Source organism: Amblyomma maculatum, chromosome 6 (assembly GCF_055883805.1).
Source record: "Amblyomma maculatum isolate TAMU_Amacu chromosome 6, ASM5588380v1, whole genome shotgun sequence".
Lineage (NCBI taxonomy): Eukaryota > Metazoa > Arthropoda > Arachnida > Ixodida > Ixodidae > Amblyomma > Amblyomma maculatum.
In genome coordinates, this window is record NC_139349.1 from 28,493,980 (window position 1) to 28,510,978 (window position 16,999).

At 44.4% G+C, this 16,999-nt stretch overlaps 1 protein-coding gene across 1 annotated transcript in view; it reads left to right on the plus strand.

Annotated features, from left to right (window-relative positions):
* Positions 1-16,570, plus strand: part of LOC146185313 (disintegrin and metalloproteinase domain-containing protein 10-like) — a 28,710-nt gene extending 12,140 nt beyond the window's left edge. The window contains exons 9-15 of the mRNA XM_084607798.1: positions 2,455-2,635; positions 3,544-3,700; positions 5,165-5,263; positions 8,047-8,240; positions 11,276-11,478; positions 13,775-13,933; positions 16,201-16,570. Coding sequence (XP_084463924.1) covers positions 2,455-2,635; positions 3,544-3,700; positions 5,165-5,263; positions 8,047-8,240; positions 11,276-11,478; positions 13,775-13,933; positions 16,201-16,218 — 1,011 coding nt within the window. The 3' untranslated portion in view covers positions 16,219-16,570. The remainder of the gene's footprint in view (positions 1-2,454; positions 2,636-3,543; positions 3,701-5,164; positions 5,264-8,046; positions 8,241-11,275; positions 11,479-13,774; positions 13,934-16,200) is intronic.
* Positions 16,571-16,999: the final 429 nt, after the last annotated feature.

Sequence of the window (16,999 nt, forward strand, 5' to 3'; positions counted from 1 at the left end):
CGCTGCCAAGAAGAATTCACTAAATAAATGCACTCGCAGAATGTGAAAGAGTAGTCGCTCGCTTACTCGTAGCAGCATTCATCGCTACATGCGCAACAGCCGCGTAGCAGAATGCAGCACTCATGCGTTCGCCATTCTTCGCTTTCGTCGCCAAAGTGTCTCGAATTTTTTATTTTCGCCGGAAAGGAAGGCAGAGAACGCCAGAAAAAAATAATAATAATAAAGCTCCAACGATCTTTACGAGCTTCTTGGCCCTATTTGCACAGCGACAAAGTAGCGGCCTAAACGATACTGAGGAAAAAGGCAAAGTTATTTACGGGTATTGAAGGAAAAAAAAAACTGCGTAATTAAGGCAACTTCTTGTTACAGCAAAAATGACACAAAGTCCTCAAGTCGACCGAGCTGAAAAAAAAAACAAAAAGAGCTGCACTATAGAGCAAAGAAAATTAGCAGTGTGGGTAATACAATACTAACTGAAAACAAAGGTGTATAACTCATGTCAATCGCACATTGTACAAAGCAAACACATCACATATAGAAGCGACAGTAAATGCGTAACAAGCAAAGTAGGAAAGGTAATATCTGAAAAAGGTACTTAAATATGCTTCAGACATGGATCTTAGTTGAAGGTCGCTGCCATCATAGTCTATAGTTATGGAACCATATGAAACAGCATCTGAGCCCCATAGTGTTTATTCTTGTTTTTTATTTTTGTATAATGCCGAGCTGGCAGCAACTACCCACACGGGCAGCTTACTTTGGGTTGGTTGTTTGTTGCGTTTAACACCTCGAAGCCATGTCAGTTATGAAGACGCTGTAGGGGAGGCCTCGGCAAACTTTGGCCAACTGGGATTATTTAACCAGCATTTAAATAGCATTATATACTGGTGACTAGCGTTTCGCCTCCACCAAAACAAGGATGCCGTGGCCAGAATTAAGCCAGTGCTCTCGGGATCAGCAGTCGAACGCGCTAACCACTGTGCCACAGCGGCAAACAGAAGCACCTCCTTTGAGATGGGAGGGTGAGGTTGGAATCGAACATGGAGTCTATGGACAGCAAGGCCATGCTGCCACATTTTAATGTGATGATTAGATTACAGCGGAGCTTCACATTTATCTCTTTCACAGTATAATGAGCGGACGACTGCGCATGCTAGTGAGTACGAGGGAAACAACAGAAGCACAAATAAAAGGAGTAGTGATTAAGCGATTTCCGAAGCTCATGAACACGAACGAGGGTCCGCAGGTGTTGAGATCAATCTTTCCCAACTAGCCCAACTAGCCCAACTAGCCGTTCTAATGACACATTTTAACCCTGTTGCAACCTTCAATGACGGAGCATTAGTGCCCGCCAAACCCTTAACCGTTTTAGCAAATCTACAAGGCCATTGAATTCGCCGCATTTTGACGCTAACTGCATCGAGCAGTTCACTTTCTCCGTCCTGAGACAAAATCATGGGTGATACAATATAACAACGTCCCCTGATACTCAACAGTCACAACTTTAGCCATCACACAAATGTTAATAATATCATTCTTAGGCTCATTTTAAACAAGTCTCTGTAGCCTGCATGATGTAAGCAACATCCGTATCAGTTTGTAGAATTTATCAAAATGCCTTCCTCGCCACCTCTTTAGCCCAAGGAATTTTTAGACCCTCCTGGATACGATTGATTGAAACCGCGCGGCCGGCACCTGTTCTAAACCTGTCTGCGAGCTTGCATCGCACAGTGGCAGCCAGCCGCGGGCTCCCTGCCCTCTTGCAGGGCGCTGTGCCTTCAGCGCATGACACCCGCCACGTTCGGTTTCACTTTCGCCTGTGGGCGGCCCACAAACTGATTATGCTGCATAAGCGGCGAGAATACAATTTCCGAAGTTTCATAAATCAGTGTGGATATTACAGCGCGCTGCAACTAACTAAGCGATAAGGAGGTTTAAGGTACCAGTGCTAAAATTCAACCATTCATTGTAGTTAACCAGTCTACTAGTTATAAACTCTTACCTGGGTCCTAATGCACTTCACTACGGCCTATGGTATGCCAAAAATCTGCAGTTCGAATTCAAAGACCCCATTTTAAATATTTCTTTCCTAGGTGGCACATCAGGTAAAATGAATTCATATGACCGAAATTATTCCGCACCTTTCACTGCGACGTCTCTCAGAGCCGATGCTTAGCTTCAGGATGTTACATCCCTTGCCGTGAAAGATTATGGGTTGTGGACTTTACGATCACGAGAAATTGTCACTTGCGATTGACGTTGTCAAGTAACAAATGCTAGCAGTTTCTTGGCCTATAATATATCGTGCGCCATTCTCCATGCGCGAAGATGGCAACTAATGTAGGGCCCCTTTCATTGCTTCAGAAGCTGAATTTTCTGCATAACAATAATGACGACGTGATTATGAGAGCATCCTTCCCGAGGTTAAATTCTATCCTGCTGCTTCTGGTGCAGCACGACGAGACAAAAGAATGCGCCCCAGGCGGAAGCAACGGCAACTACATCATGTTTGCTCGGGCCACAACGGGACTGGATCCATTCAACAGGCGCTTCTCTCCGTGCAGTCTTCGGCAAATGGGCGCAGTCCTAAAAACAGTACTCGCGTCCAAGTTTGACAAGGAAAACTGCTTTCTTTGTACGTTTCTGAAGTTTAATATGTGCTGTTCATTAGTGCCTCTTTATCATGACGAACGCTAAAGATGGTTACGTTGATTATCAAGTATCTGTAGCGTTTATGTTTTGTTATTTCCTTCTTTCTTTCTTTCTTTCTTCCTTTTTTCTTTCTTTCTTTCTTTCTTTCTTTCTTTCTTTCTTTCTTTCTTTCTTTCTTTCTTTCTTTCTTTCTTTCTTTCTTTCTTTCTTTCTTTCAAGTACGAGCCGTTGCGTAAGTTGTGAATGCGGGGTTAGACAAGATGAGAGACGCAGACGCAGAAACGAGGCAAGCACAAGAGCCGTCAATAGTTAGGCTTCGTTCCATCGATGCATCAGGAAACCTAACAGGCTATCTTGGCCCTCAAGGTTAAATGGCCATTTCATGACGAAGCTTTGCAATCATATCACCCATAATTTCTTCAGACGGTTTTAGCAAATATAGAAGTAAGGTATTCGCTTTTTATCAGGGGCCCATAATTGAACGTTTCTATCTCAGGTAGGCCAGCTTCTCTCAAAGGCAACACGCAAGTCTCGGGATGTGAATGACATTTGCCGTAAGGGCGTATGTTTGCGGGTGCCCAGAGCGCCCTGTAAACAAAATCGCAACCTTTCCGTGTTTATAACTCGCACGTTCCAGAAAGGGTACATCGAGGTACTGATAGTATGTGCAGTGCAGCTGCAGCCCCCTTTAAAAGGGTGCGTCACTACCTCAATTCACCCTTTCTGGAAGGTGTGTGTTAACGACGCACAATTTCAACATTAAGGGCGCGACCTTGTTTACAGTCTGCTCCTCACAGGATAGGCGCGTTGCTTTGAACCAATATCTCTACAGAGGAGGAAAGGGCTATCATTCTGACGTTGCTGTGACTTGCCCATGGCGTGACCTCGCAGTGAGCCAGGCGTCCTTTTGCGGTAACAGCGTGCGCGAAGAAAACGAGCAGTGCGACTGCGGCTACAAGGAGCAAGACTGCCGCGACGTGTGCTGCTACTCGCGCAAGAACAGCCAAAGCAAAGACGGTTGCACGCTACGCCCCGACAAGGAGTGCAGGTGAGTATGGTTCGGGAAAGAAGAGGTTGGGCCGGACAGGGTGCTTTACGCCGAACACGCACTCGCCGCTTGTCCACGCAGCCGCGACTAGAGTTGCATAGTCAGCAATGCCGTCTCGGGATAGAAATTAACGCAATAGCGTAAGGACTCCTTTCTGCAAGAAATATGCGGCGTTGTGGGCGAAGAATCGTGGGAATGGCTGTGGCAAATGGTAACTAGTAGGCGGCATGGCCGGACCATGATTGGTCTGCAGGTTCTGCAACGTCACGAGGACGTATAACATGGCAGCAGCTGCCAATTCAGGCTTTTTGCTTGATATGGGTGAGTGAAATGGGAAGCAAACCTTTCAGGACCCTTGGGTGATGAGCCACACACGCTAATCCTAAGCCACACAGGCACGTCCCTACGACTTCGTTACAGTGCGGCTTTAGTATTATATATTTCGAGAGAAGTTTCACGTAACTGAGACCTCGCGACTGTCTTTTAATGAATAGTGCGGGATAAAAGAGGCAGAAAATAAGGGAGTAGTGCTTCGGAGAGTGGCGAAGTGCATGCTAGCAAAGAGGATCCGCAGGGGAAGCTACATACGACAGCCGCTAACGCAGAAGTGTCATGTCCCTAAAGGCGGAGTTTGAGTGATTTTTGCTTTGTCATATTTAATAAATACATGAGCTGCAACACTTTTCGGCGCGTATTTTAAGCTGCTTGCTGTAGGTGGCAACGTAGATAGTTACATATATCCGCATTTTGCGCAGTCTCTGATACAGATAGTTCCATGAGATAATTGAGATTCATTTGTGCTTTTTTTTTTTAATTTCTGTTCTTTCTGGTAGCCTACACTTTATGACCCGTCTACTCCTAATAGCCTGAGATTTGCACTTTTGACCCTTTGAGAAATTGACCTTCGTTCTGCATGCAACCGCTAAGAGCAAATTACCGAATTTCGGTGTGGAGTAAAAGCGTTAGTGTCTGAGTGTTTTAAAAGTTCACTGAAACTCTAAAAGAACTGCCTTTAATTGTGGTTGCTGAAATTTAAGAAAGTGAATGTCTGTGCCCAAATAGGCACAACTATGCCATGCGTGCTCAACGACACAGAATGCATCAGTTACACGTCGTTTGGTCCGCCTGTATTGGCTTTTTGTTTTTAGTAAATAACTAGCACAGAAGCTCGTTCCGGAAAATGTTAAGCATTGTGTTCAGGCACACAATAGCCGTGTATTTGAAACAAGACACAGGGCAAACATATTGTAGACTGGGCAGCGAAAGAAGGGATGACAAAATGTTTAGGCATGAGGCTTAGGTCACCCTTTTCACCGCACTGAAGTTAAATGTGTTATCTGCTTCGACACATCATACTAGGAATGTGTCAAGAGTGGTAGCTTTCTAATGATTCTTGAATTTGTATCATTTAACGGTCTTCTTCTTTCTTCTTTTTTTTACGTCATTCTTCCCTTTCCTGCACAGCCCGTCTGCTGGTAGCTGCTGCACGGAGGACTGCCATTTTCACAACACAGCCCATCGTTGTGCTACAGAGACCGAATGCGCACACGAATCTCACTGCGAATATCCTTTGTTCAAATCGCGTTGACCGAGCATGCCGTGTTGGCATTTTTAATCAGCCTCAGTTTTCTGAAAATTTCTCAACAGGAGTTCCACACCAGCGAAATAAACCGCCAAACAGCGTCACGATTCGTTGTTTGGAGCTGAATCATATGAAGAAAGTTGACTTTTATAGGTGTTCTCGGCAGTAATATACCGAATGTCTGAGCTAAGAACTCCAAACATTCCTAAAACTGAAGGTTTTAAAATAGAAAAAAATATTTGCAGAGCCAGAAGTTCAGTCGCGGCGCACAAAGTCTGGTTTAACAATGTTTTAATTATGCGGGCAATTAAGTAAACCTTACTAATAAACTTTTTTACTTATCGCACATGGATGGTTAATCCCAATGTGGAGTTATAAGCCGTGAGGAAGAGTTTTTGAAATGAAGAAAAACTCATTTTCTAAAGCTTTGCAGTGCAAGAAAATCCGAAGCTTTTCTCCGTACAAGAACCCAAACTGAGTGCCAGTGAGGCGCAGGAAGTTCGGCACAGACGCATTGTCCGATGATGACGTGTGCAGTGGCTAGGATGCCAGATTTGAATAGCTTGCTCTATACTACGACGTGTCATGCTCTTTATTTAGCTCATGCCCTGTCAAATTACTACGCAATTAGTAATGACTTGCCGTTATCTTACACCAATCTGCGAGGCAAAAGATTGCAACATTACATGGTGCTATACCTTTTGCAGTTCGAACTGGGCGCCGTAAACACTGCAAACTTTTATCACTATATGTCGCGTCCGTACAGAACTAGTTGCGGATATCTTTCGCTCAGTTTTGATTTCGTACAAAAGAAAAAACGTCAAAATTCTTCGCGCTGCAGGTTTTAAAAAATGACTTTCTTAGTTTCAAAAACTCATGTCATCGTCTTGTTCCCGAGTTCAAGCTTCCATTTCATAATTAACAAGTTAATTAGCGGGGTTTTGTTAATTCTCTGAATAACTAGAAGAGTGTTGCTGTATATTGTCTCCGCCGCTGCTGCCAGTTTGTTCTAGCAAATGTTTTTTTTTTTTTCGATTTGAACTTAGCAATTTGAGGAATTCTTTAAAGTGTTCGCTAAAACACACCTGTTATATACGTAATAGCATCAAACGCTTTATATTAAGCAACGCACATGATATCAACCGTACTTATCTGCTATACATCCAATACGTTTACCGAAGCGATCCAACGCAGTAAAACCAGCAAAACAGTAATTGCAAAACCACCAGGAATTTACTAATGACGAAGACTCTGACGTGGTACTTCATGACTTTTGTTCATCTTCTATGTAAAAAAACCGTCGTTGTTATCCAAAACCTAGTTCCTTGCCCAAGAGGTATCGAATTAGCACGCTTGATACACTATTGCTTCAAATACATAAGTATAATATGTGAGTACAAAAGACCTCATGTTAGGCTCGTGGCTTGATGGTTGATGGGCTCAACGACGCTTGGTTTTAGTTTATTTTTACGAGGTTTAATATTCCAAAGCGACTAAGGCAATTATTAGAGGCGTCGTAGTGAAGGGTTTCGGAAATTTAGGGCACCTGGGTCTCTTTAACGTGCACTGACACAGCACTGCACACGGGCGCTTTTCTTGTCGTCTCGATTTCAAAGCCGCCACCGCGGCCGGAGGAGCACATAAGTGGAACGCCTTAAACACTGCACCACCGTGGCATGGTTTCAGGGAATTATTTAGAGATTATTTTGAAGCGGACTTATTGAACCATGTAGATGCTTGTGCGAGGACTCCTTCCTTTTCTTGCCTTGAAAACCTTTCCGAACTCTGAATGAATCAATTCATTACTTATATCATGGCACGAATTGAGAACAAAATGGGGCAACAGGAATACTAGAGGCATGCCGGAAGCGCCGCCAACTAGGTGAGAGATTAAAGTAGAAACTTTTACAGCCTCAGCAGATGGCTGGGAGCAACAATTACAGACCAATGGCAGAAACTTTTAACGCACAGAAGCAGAAGCCTGCATGGGTCACAAACTGCGCACGTAAATACAGTCACGGACAGATTTAAAGGGCCCCTGAAATACTACATACCGTAATATCTAATGCTAGGAATCCGTAGAGGTGGTGTTTTATAGTAAAACTTGAAAAGCTTTTTCTAAAGTGTGTACTTTACAAATAATTTTTAAATGTTCTCCTGGCGACCGCTCGCGACCTATAGGGACGATACAATCTCCCATGTGACGTAACATGGCCTTGCTGGGTGCGCCCGCTCATTGGACATTCCCAGGTTACGTGGGCAGTAGGGAGCGTAATAGAGGGTCGTCGTGACTCATCTGCTTCTTTTTTTCTTGCGCTCCGGCATGAGCTGAGTTGAGGGGGGAGAAGAGGAACATCGATTTTGATCGCCTATATCTTCAATCTTCAGTGCTAATAAAGATAGCTTAAAAACGTTTTCTTAGCCGTGATGAAAGGTGGGATACCTATTTTTCGTGCGCATTTTTATGGGTTTCTCAAATATCTTTTCATAGGCCCCTTAATGCACTTTATTTTGCACTAATCGCAGTAGCCTTGACCTGTCTGAGATTCTAACTAGACACGCAAATGCCTTCTCTTTATAGGAAGTGCTCAAGGCAAATGCAACGAGTTCTCGGCACAAATATAGTTGTTGAACACGTAGCTAAGGGACAGGCACCTAATTCAGAATGGAGGCGTTCACTCGTTGCTCGCGTTGTTCTTTACCTGGTGAGATAGAAATTGCGCGACGGTAGCGGTGACCTCCCTTGACGAACTCTCGTGTGCACCGGGACTGCGGCGCGGTGCCCAGATCCTCTGCCCAAGGCCGATTTGACCGAATGCAACAGCGGAACGCAGGTCTGCAAAGGTGGGCGATGCGAGGGCTCCATCTGCGAGAAGTTCGGCTACGAGGACTGCCAGCGCGTCAGCACGGGGCCTTCCAGCCACATTGAAATGTGCCTAATCGACTGCAAGCACAAAGGTACTACGCGAAGCGTCTACAGCTCTTTCGGTCGAAAGGGCGTCGTTGCACCAACGTATTGGCGAAGCTCTGTAGTTTAGAATTGTCGGAAGTGTTTGGAAAGTAGCAGGGAAATTGAAGGCCTGCAGGGTACGTGGTCAGTGTAAAAACCATAACTTTATTCATTCATTTTACTGTCAATCCCTTTTTAGGGATTATTATGGGAGTGGGCTTATTTTTGGCTGCAGACACGCTTTTTGTACGACAAAGGCGGAAACTTTCCTTCATTCATTTAGTCGACAGGTCATAATACTTTTGCAAGGACAATGGTACATATTTGGCCAATGTTACAATGCATTGGAAAGTAAATATAAAACAGACGCATCAATCAGCATCAATTTGTCACATTGTACACGATAACGAAACTACAAAATGCATGGAAAGCCCACAAGAACGAAGAACGCAATGAAGGTCATCCCGTTTTGTTGTCTAGTAATACACTTTAGCCATCTATTTCTAAGAATTTCTCAATGATTGGCTGGGGAATAGCCGTAGCGTCTAGCGAGTTCCACTCCCGCACAGCCCGCGGGGGGGGGGGGGGGGGGGGGGGGCGAAGAAGAGAACATAAACGTATTATTTGAGCAAAAATGTTCTTGTGACGCGTTTCCCTGGATATGTTGAAGGTAATGCATGTCGCAGAATCCACTTCAAGCTCTTTATGCAAGAACATATACAGATGTTTCAGCCGTGAAGCGTCTCACGACTAGCTAGCGTAACCCGATCTCAGACACCATTTGCATCAGGGAGTTGGTGAGCCTATATCTCTTAAAAATAAAGAGCATATCTTTTTTCTGAACGTCGCCAGGAATGGTCATGTGAGCTTGCGTATAACGAAACTAGGCGACGTTTGCGTATTCTAAAATTGGACGTATGATAGTTTTATACAGCAGAAACTTCGCTTCCTTAGTGAAATGCCGCTGGGCTCGTTTCAGAAACATCCTTTCACATCACTTTATTTGTTATGTGCTCTACATGAGGGGTCTACTTCAGATCGGATGATATAAGACGCCTAAGTATTTATATTGTTGGAAGTTTTTAAAGCAAAGCTGCAATAGCCTTAAAATTGATAAGCTTAGGTTTATCTTCTATTAGAGTCATTGAAGCTCTATTGTCAAAGTTGTGTCAATTGCTACTTCTCACAACAATCAGCTATCTTTCCTTTACCATTGTTTAGGCTTATTTTATCTTCTCGGCTTTTTATTTTTTTGTGCAGAACACACTAACCTGCGAAAAAGCCGAATCAGTGATTAGTAGGAACAAAAATAATTTATTACAAATATCTGAATATAAGGCTAAAAAATAAATTGCAAATTGATTTCGTTTGGCTTGTAGGATTTAATGCCCAAAAGCGACTCGGGCTATGAGAGACGCCGCAATGGAGGACTTCGGAAATTCCGACCACCTAGAGTTCTTTAGCGTGCATTGAAAAAAAAAAAAAAAAGACACCCATGCCTTTAATTCTATCCACATAGGCTATGCTGTCACACAGTTCACGGATTTTGAAGGAAAAAAAGGTTGCATGATTTAGAAATAAAATACGTATAAGGCCCGTGACACCTTATTTTATTTGCATCGCAAACATACGCTCAGATTTCTTGCCTCCCGCTCGTCTCCAAAGAGACATATTAGTCTCAGACGTTTTCGTTTTGACAGTAAAGCCAAGACATCCCCCCCCTCCCCCAATGCGCGCGCACACACATGCACACACACACACACACACACACACACACACACACACACACACACACACACACACACACGCACACACACACACACACACACACACACACACACACTTTCGAACCGCACTATGGCTCTTGAAGGCAAGGACACTTCGGATAGCAGTACCCTTCAATGCAAGTTTTATGTTGACCACGTCCGAATCTCCAAACAGTCCTACTTAGCAATTTTTTATTAGTCGCCTGCCTACAATGATACTTTGGCACCAGCAAGCACAGGTCCACCTAAATCGTGACGGTTGTAGCGCCCTATATCCAGAGATGGACGGGGGTTTCATGAGTACTTGTTTTTAACTATTTGTTGCCTCTCGTATTGCTCACATCTCGGTTTTCGTTTTTGAAGTTCTCTGGCTGAGAAGTTATGCACAATTTGCTATCCATCGAGAGGGATGGGGGTTCGCACTAGTGGGTGCCTGTATACATCGTCCTTGTGTTCATAAGCTTCTGTGCAGCGATCACTCCGCCGCTCACAAACCTGTTCAATGCACGACGCGTCATCGCCAGCACCGCCTTTTACTGTAGTGAGACGTGTTGTTCTTTTAGAAAACGTGCTTTTCGGTCAGAAAATATAGTGTTAGCCTTTTTTTTCTACGCCCGCTTCGTATACGCCTCTCAGCAAGACAATTATCTCCCAAAATTATCTCCTGAAATTACTTTGTAGCAAGTTTCTGTGCTGCCAGCATGTTCACACACTGAATAGAGGAGGGCGAGAACACAGCGAAGGGTTTCGTTTTGTCTCTTCGCCCTCCCCTTATGTAGTGAGCGAACTTCTTAGCACCACAAAAGCTTTCTTCCAAGTATAATGCGACACCAACTAGCTCTCGTACAACCTTTTAAAATTTCTACGCTTCGCAGGCTAGTGGTCAGAATTTATATAGCGGGAAGTATTTTCTTCCAGAACGATACTGCTTTGACAGAACTGGCCTTCTGTCTTTATATCGCACATAAGTCTCTACCTTTAACGTAATGTTAGAAATAAGAGCACCTTATGCGGGCGTACTAAAGAACATCGCAATAGACGGGCGCCTCTACAAAGTCATGAGACCCGATTTGTGCCATAGAGAACAGTTAACTACCCTTACGGTCCCTCCCATATTTGTTCCTCGGATCCTGCTAAACTCTTAGCCCCCATCCGTACATTCTAGACAATGAGGGAGTAATTACTCATTGGCATTCACCCAAACGCAGTCATACGGCTACAAAGGAAAGCTTCTTTATACAAAAGTATGCTGCGAATAAAGCCTGACGCCGGTGCAGGCACGGACGGTCCCTGTCTGGGCACGTGCAATACAACCGGCCTGGAACACCTTTGCAAGCGAAGACGCGAGCGTGGAGCCGCGTGCAATCGGAACCGCGGCTACTGCGACGTGTTCCGTCGCTGCCGCACTGTGGATGAAGGGGGTGCCTTGTCGCGTCTCGAGCAACTGCTCATACCCAACAAAGTACGCGAGTGGGTAAAGGTAAGCCAACCGAGGCCGCGCACAGCGGCTGGGTCATGCTGAGCCAAGTGTGTGAAGCTTGTAACAACCCTACGATTAGTTATTGACAAATGTAAAGCCTTGCAATTTACAGGGTGCATATTTTAACCGGGCATACATGGTCACTTACTACACGTCCAAAGTTGAAAATGTTCCGTAGAGGAGGAAAGATCTTGAAAGCGTCTTTGCAACCTTACAAAATGCAACTGTACCGCAACGATCTTCAAAAGCGAAGCGTTGGTCATGAGGACATTTGAATGAAGGCCGCATAATTCCGTCATAATCACTGTAGCTTTAAACATCTCTGGAACGAATCATCATCATCATCAGCCTGACTATGCCCACTGCAGGGCGAAGGCCTCTCCATATTTCTCCACTTAACCCGGTTCTGTGCTAGCTGGATCCACTTGACCCCTGCGAACCTCTTAACCTCATCCGCCCACCTAACTTTCTGCCGCCCCCTGCTACGCTTTTCTTCTCTTGGAATCCAGTTTGTTACCCTAAGCGACCATCGGTTATCCTCTCTTCGCACTACATGTCCTGCCCATGCCCATTTCTTCTTCTTAAGTTCCTCTAGAGTGTCGCTAACTTGAGTTATTTCTCTGACCCACTCTGCACGCTTCCTATCTCTTAATGTTACCCCTACCATTTTTGGTTCCATAGCCCTCTGGGTTGTCCTCAACTCAAGTAGCGGAACGAATACCGCTGCTAAACTCGGCAGATCGATCCCTACATTACATCCCCATAGCTACGAGAACGGTGACCACCCTGCCTATTTATACACTGTGGCCATCTGTGTCACTTGTTTTAGATCTTCTGCAAGACCCGCATACCCATTGCGCCAACAGAAGTTGTTCGTGTGGACACAAAATAAAAAACCAGCAGCCCCTTATTCACCCTTTTGTGGTTTCGTATCGATTTAATACTTCGTTACTTCGTCTTTTTTTGTTGCCATACACGTCTATACCACAGTCGGTGAATCACATTTTTTTACTATGAATTTTTATGTGAACTCATCGGCTGCCAATATTAAATAATTGGGGGCACACCTAAAGGACCAATGAAAAGCTATTTACTACAACTAGAAAATGCGCCCGCAAAAGGTATCCCATCAATCGTCTCCGCAACGCAAAAAATACTGACCTTCATTAGCGCCGGACATAGGGGCAATCAATGATTATGCTCCTTTTCTTTCCCCTCCACTCAGCCAACGCCGGCGCCTAAGCAATAACAAAGAACAAAAAAAAAAAAAGAAACAGTCGCCACGGCGCCCCACCTAGCCCCATCCCATTTGCTTAACTTCGGGGCGTCCAATGAGCGGGCGCGCCCAGCAAGGCCCAATGACGTCATAGAGAAGGTTTTCACGTGGTTGACTCTGCCCCCCCCCCCCCCTTTAGGCCAGCGTGCCGGGGGTGGGGAGTAGGGGGCCTTCATTTCCGGTGGACAATAAACGTGTCTGAATGGCTTAGTACAATCCTAATGGCTAAACCTGAATGGCTTAGGGCAGGGTGTCTTAACCCGCGCTACAAAAATACTGCAAGGCTGGGTTCTCATTTTTTCCTTCCATTTCAATAGCGAAGCCCGAGTTGGCCACGCCTCTCATTTTGGCTACGACATTGGTCTCGTGACATCCTAAAACAGGAAACCATCTACCACCTGACAGTCGCAATTTGATGAGGGGAAACTCTATGTATGCAGCAGCAACATATATAGGGTCTCGTTTTAACAAAACTGTACGAACGTGCATGCCTGGCCGAGAAGTAGCGCACCTTACTTAGAATCTAGGAGTCCCGGAAAGTCGCATTTCGACCTCTTCCTCTCATTTCACTTCTGAAGACCAAGTTGGCAGAGATTGCAGAATCAGCAGGCGCTCAAAGTTCAAAGGTCTAACTCCGGGTTAGACCTTGGGATTGAGTGCTTTCGCTGTAGAATGCGAGTAGAGTTGTCGAGGAACTAGTCTAATATGCAGTATCTTTATATAATTATTTTATTTAGCGCCCTTTAAATCATTTCGTAGTTCAACTATCGTACTTCAGCGTCAGAAATCACCTCCCCCTCGAGGGAGAGACCTGAAGATGGTAACAGTCACTTTTCTCACTGTTTCATGCACTTTTTAGTCATAGCTATAGTGCTGCTTTGGACTAAACGATGCGTTTGTCGCTACCGTTTGTCATCGCTAGTCTATGCGGGGCGGTATCAGATGCACCGTAGCCATCGCTCATGTTTTTTTCACGCTGAATTTTTTTTTCTTGCCATTTAATGCGCGGGCTCTGCGCAGACCTACAGGTGGCTGGTCGTGCTGGCAGTCTTCTTTTTCCTGGCCTGCCTTCTGCTCTTCATCCGATGCTGCGCAGTGCTTACGCCCACAAATAACCCGAGGCTACCCAAGGCCAAGACCTTCCGAGACACCGTACGCAATCCAATGAAGGCCCTTAAGGTAAATGCGGCCCTAGTCGAAGAGCTTTGAGGCCGTTGATATTGCTCTACTTTAGAGCTTGTCGATGTGAGCATTCTTTGCAAGGCGACATGGTCGACCGCTTAAACGCGCTGGAAAGAAAATCATTTACCAGGGACTTCTGTCGGTGTCGATCTGCCTTCAACCCGGTTGGAACGCTTACAGCCAAGTATTTTAGTTGCGTAACGTTGCATGTGTACTTGAGGGACGTTAGCGCACATAATAGCGAGATCCTCCCGGAAATATGCTGACATAGACGCGCACCGGTTTTCCGGAACCCCGCGGCGCATGCGCAGTGCTGCAGAAGAGGGACAAGCTGTGGCCACTGCACTTGCGCAGGGAGCGTCCCCTAAACATGCATACGTCAACCCTATAGTATATCTCAGCTCTGCTAAACCTCTCTAATGTTTACCCAAAGCTCCGCTTGTAGCAAGCAGCGTACCTCCATGGCTTTGTTATTTATTGTACACTGTATAACGCAGGCACTAAATGAGGTATTTAAAAAACGTCATCAGCGCTGCTCTGGCTTTAGTATCGGATCCGGTCCATGCGTTCATTAAGAAATTCTACCTCATAATCTATGCTGCCGCCTGTTTACGTATTCCATGCATGCTCTTTTCGAAAAGAAATTACAACCCAATTGCACATTTATAGATTTCGCAAAGACGCTCGGTAATTCAAATTAAAAACAAATTATGTCTAAACTTTCTTCCCCAAACCTGTATAATAATGTTTTAGCCTATGTTGAGTATTTTATTGCTAACCGTTCGGAAAATTTAACGCTTACTGGTTACAATTCGCCATTAACCGAAAAACATCAGGTGCCCACCAAAGATCTGTCTGTGTTCCTTCTAGCATGTGCTTAAAAGCGAGTAACTATGGTTTCATAGTGCGAAATTAAAGCCGAATACGAAATACACTCTATTTAGTCTGACCTGCAAAACATTACTCATTGGCGCATTAAACGGCAAATGAAACTAAATGCTCGCAAATGCACTTTAATAGAAATTTCCAGAAAAAACATTTACTCCATCCGCGTGCACCTTGGAAAGTATTCAAATTTAATCCGCAACATCGTACCCGCGCACTGGTGTCCGTATAGTCTCGTCATTGACCTGTAAATCACACATCAAACTAGTTAATAGTAGTTCTAATCACAAGCTATAGGTTTATTTACGACGAACATTTGGAAAAGCTTCAGTCTCTTAATTATTACTTTATAAAACACTTGTCCTTGCTAACTGGAAGATACGGCTCCTATAAGGAACCATCGCCATCTGCGCTACGCTAGAGTTTGTTCAGAATAGCGCTGTTCGCTTAATCCTTCCTCATTTTAAACTAGGCCCAAGCGTTACAGCATTGCAATCTAACCTTTCCTTAGCTTCTCCTAGACAAAGAAAATAATTTTTGCGCTTATGCCTTCTTCATAAACGTTGTTACCACTATTCACTGCACACGTGTCTTATCCCTGCACCTACGTATAAATATTTCCGTGTCAATCATCAACGTGGGATTGGATCTATTTTTTCTACGAGAACCTGTTATTGTGTTCTTTTATTCGTCGCTCGCTGAAAGATTGGAACCACCTTCCAACGGGCGTGACCTGCATAGCTAATCATGCACTCTATCGTGAGCCTTTGAGAAGGCTCACTTTATGCGGCACCACGAGTTAGGTATTCTTGCTCCATCGCTGTCTTCATTTCTTGGTGTTGTTTTCTGTTTTATGCTGTTCATTACTGCTGTTTATGCACAATGTTTTTGTTCGCTTAGTGAATATTGTATTCTCTCAAATGTTAACTAAGTAGTTTTAAAGCATTTTATTGATTTCCTTTCCCTCTGTAATGCCATGGGTCATGCGGGTCCGTAAAGTAAATAAAATTTGCAGGTGCCCTGTGATAACAGACATCCTGATCTTGTCGTTAGCAGCAGTTCACTTCAAATTAAATAAATTTTGTCGTCCGCGTGATATACACAGTATGATGTCTCTGTTCCAAGAGAGTTCTTCCTATGTTCAGAAGAGCGTGTTGTCGGGCTGGTTGGTTCTGCATAGTATATAAGAGAAATGCGCAACAACTTCAACAACAGGACACAGGAAGAAACACACAAAACAGATCACGAGCGCACGTGATCTGTTTTGTGTGTTTCTTCCTGTGTCCTGTTGAAGTTGTTGCGCATTTCTCTTATATACTGTATACTTCTTCCTATGTACTGTCGCAATGCTGAGTTTGGTACTTTCCCTATTTTTGCAGGGTGACAAGTCGCCGTGATGAAGTGACTAACTCCACATTTTATTCATTATCTTGAAACCGTGTTTCCACTCAAGCTTCATCCTGAAGTAATCATCGCGCAAAATAACTTTCTAACTACTGTGGACTTATTTGTTATTCTTAGCGTGTATCGCAAGATCTACTACGTGGAACGTCAAACATGAAGGCCGGGCAATGGTTGCTAAATCGTTCATTATGTGACAACCATAAGAGGCTTATTTGCACTCCACATTGTCTCCTTCCTTCTTCCAGTGTATAGAAAGCATATCGCAGTGAAAGCAATTCTTCACGGCGCAGCTCATACCATTCATTCTTGCGAATTGTACTTATGCGTCTTTCGCACCCTTCTACACTTGTGAATAAAATTACTCATCACTGAGAAAAAAAATCTGTTAGACATCGTGATTTCTGCACCACTTGGCTTTATTACATAAAACAGAAATCGGGATGTGAACAAGAAATACATTGCAACGATTTTATAACTTTCTATTTACGTTGCCATGAACTACCAGAAAGAAAAGATATGCGGGAGGAAAAAGAAGATTGAAACGGAAGTAACTTAACGTTCTTTACGGCCCTGCATTTCTGAACGAAGGAGCGGTTTTATTCGGCTGAAATTGACGATGCTGCCCGAAGGCTCGGATACAACGAGAGTCTCACTGGATGCAACGTGCACGTAACATCTGCACACTCTGTTGGTGTAGGTCAATAAAATGAATCGACGAAGTGGGTGCTGAAAACTTTTAATATAGGCAGTGGCCGTGAAAGCATCCATGTATTC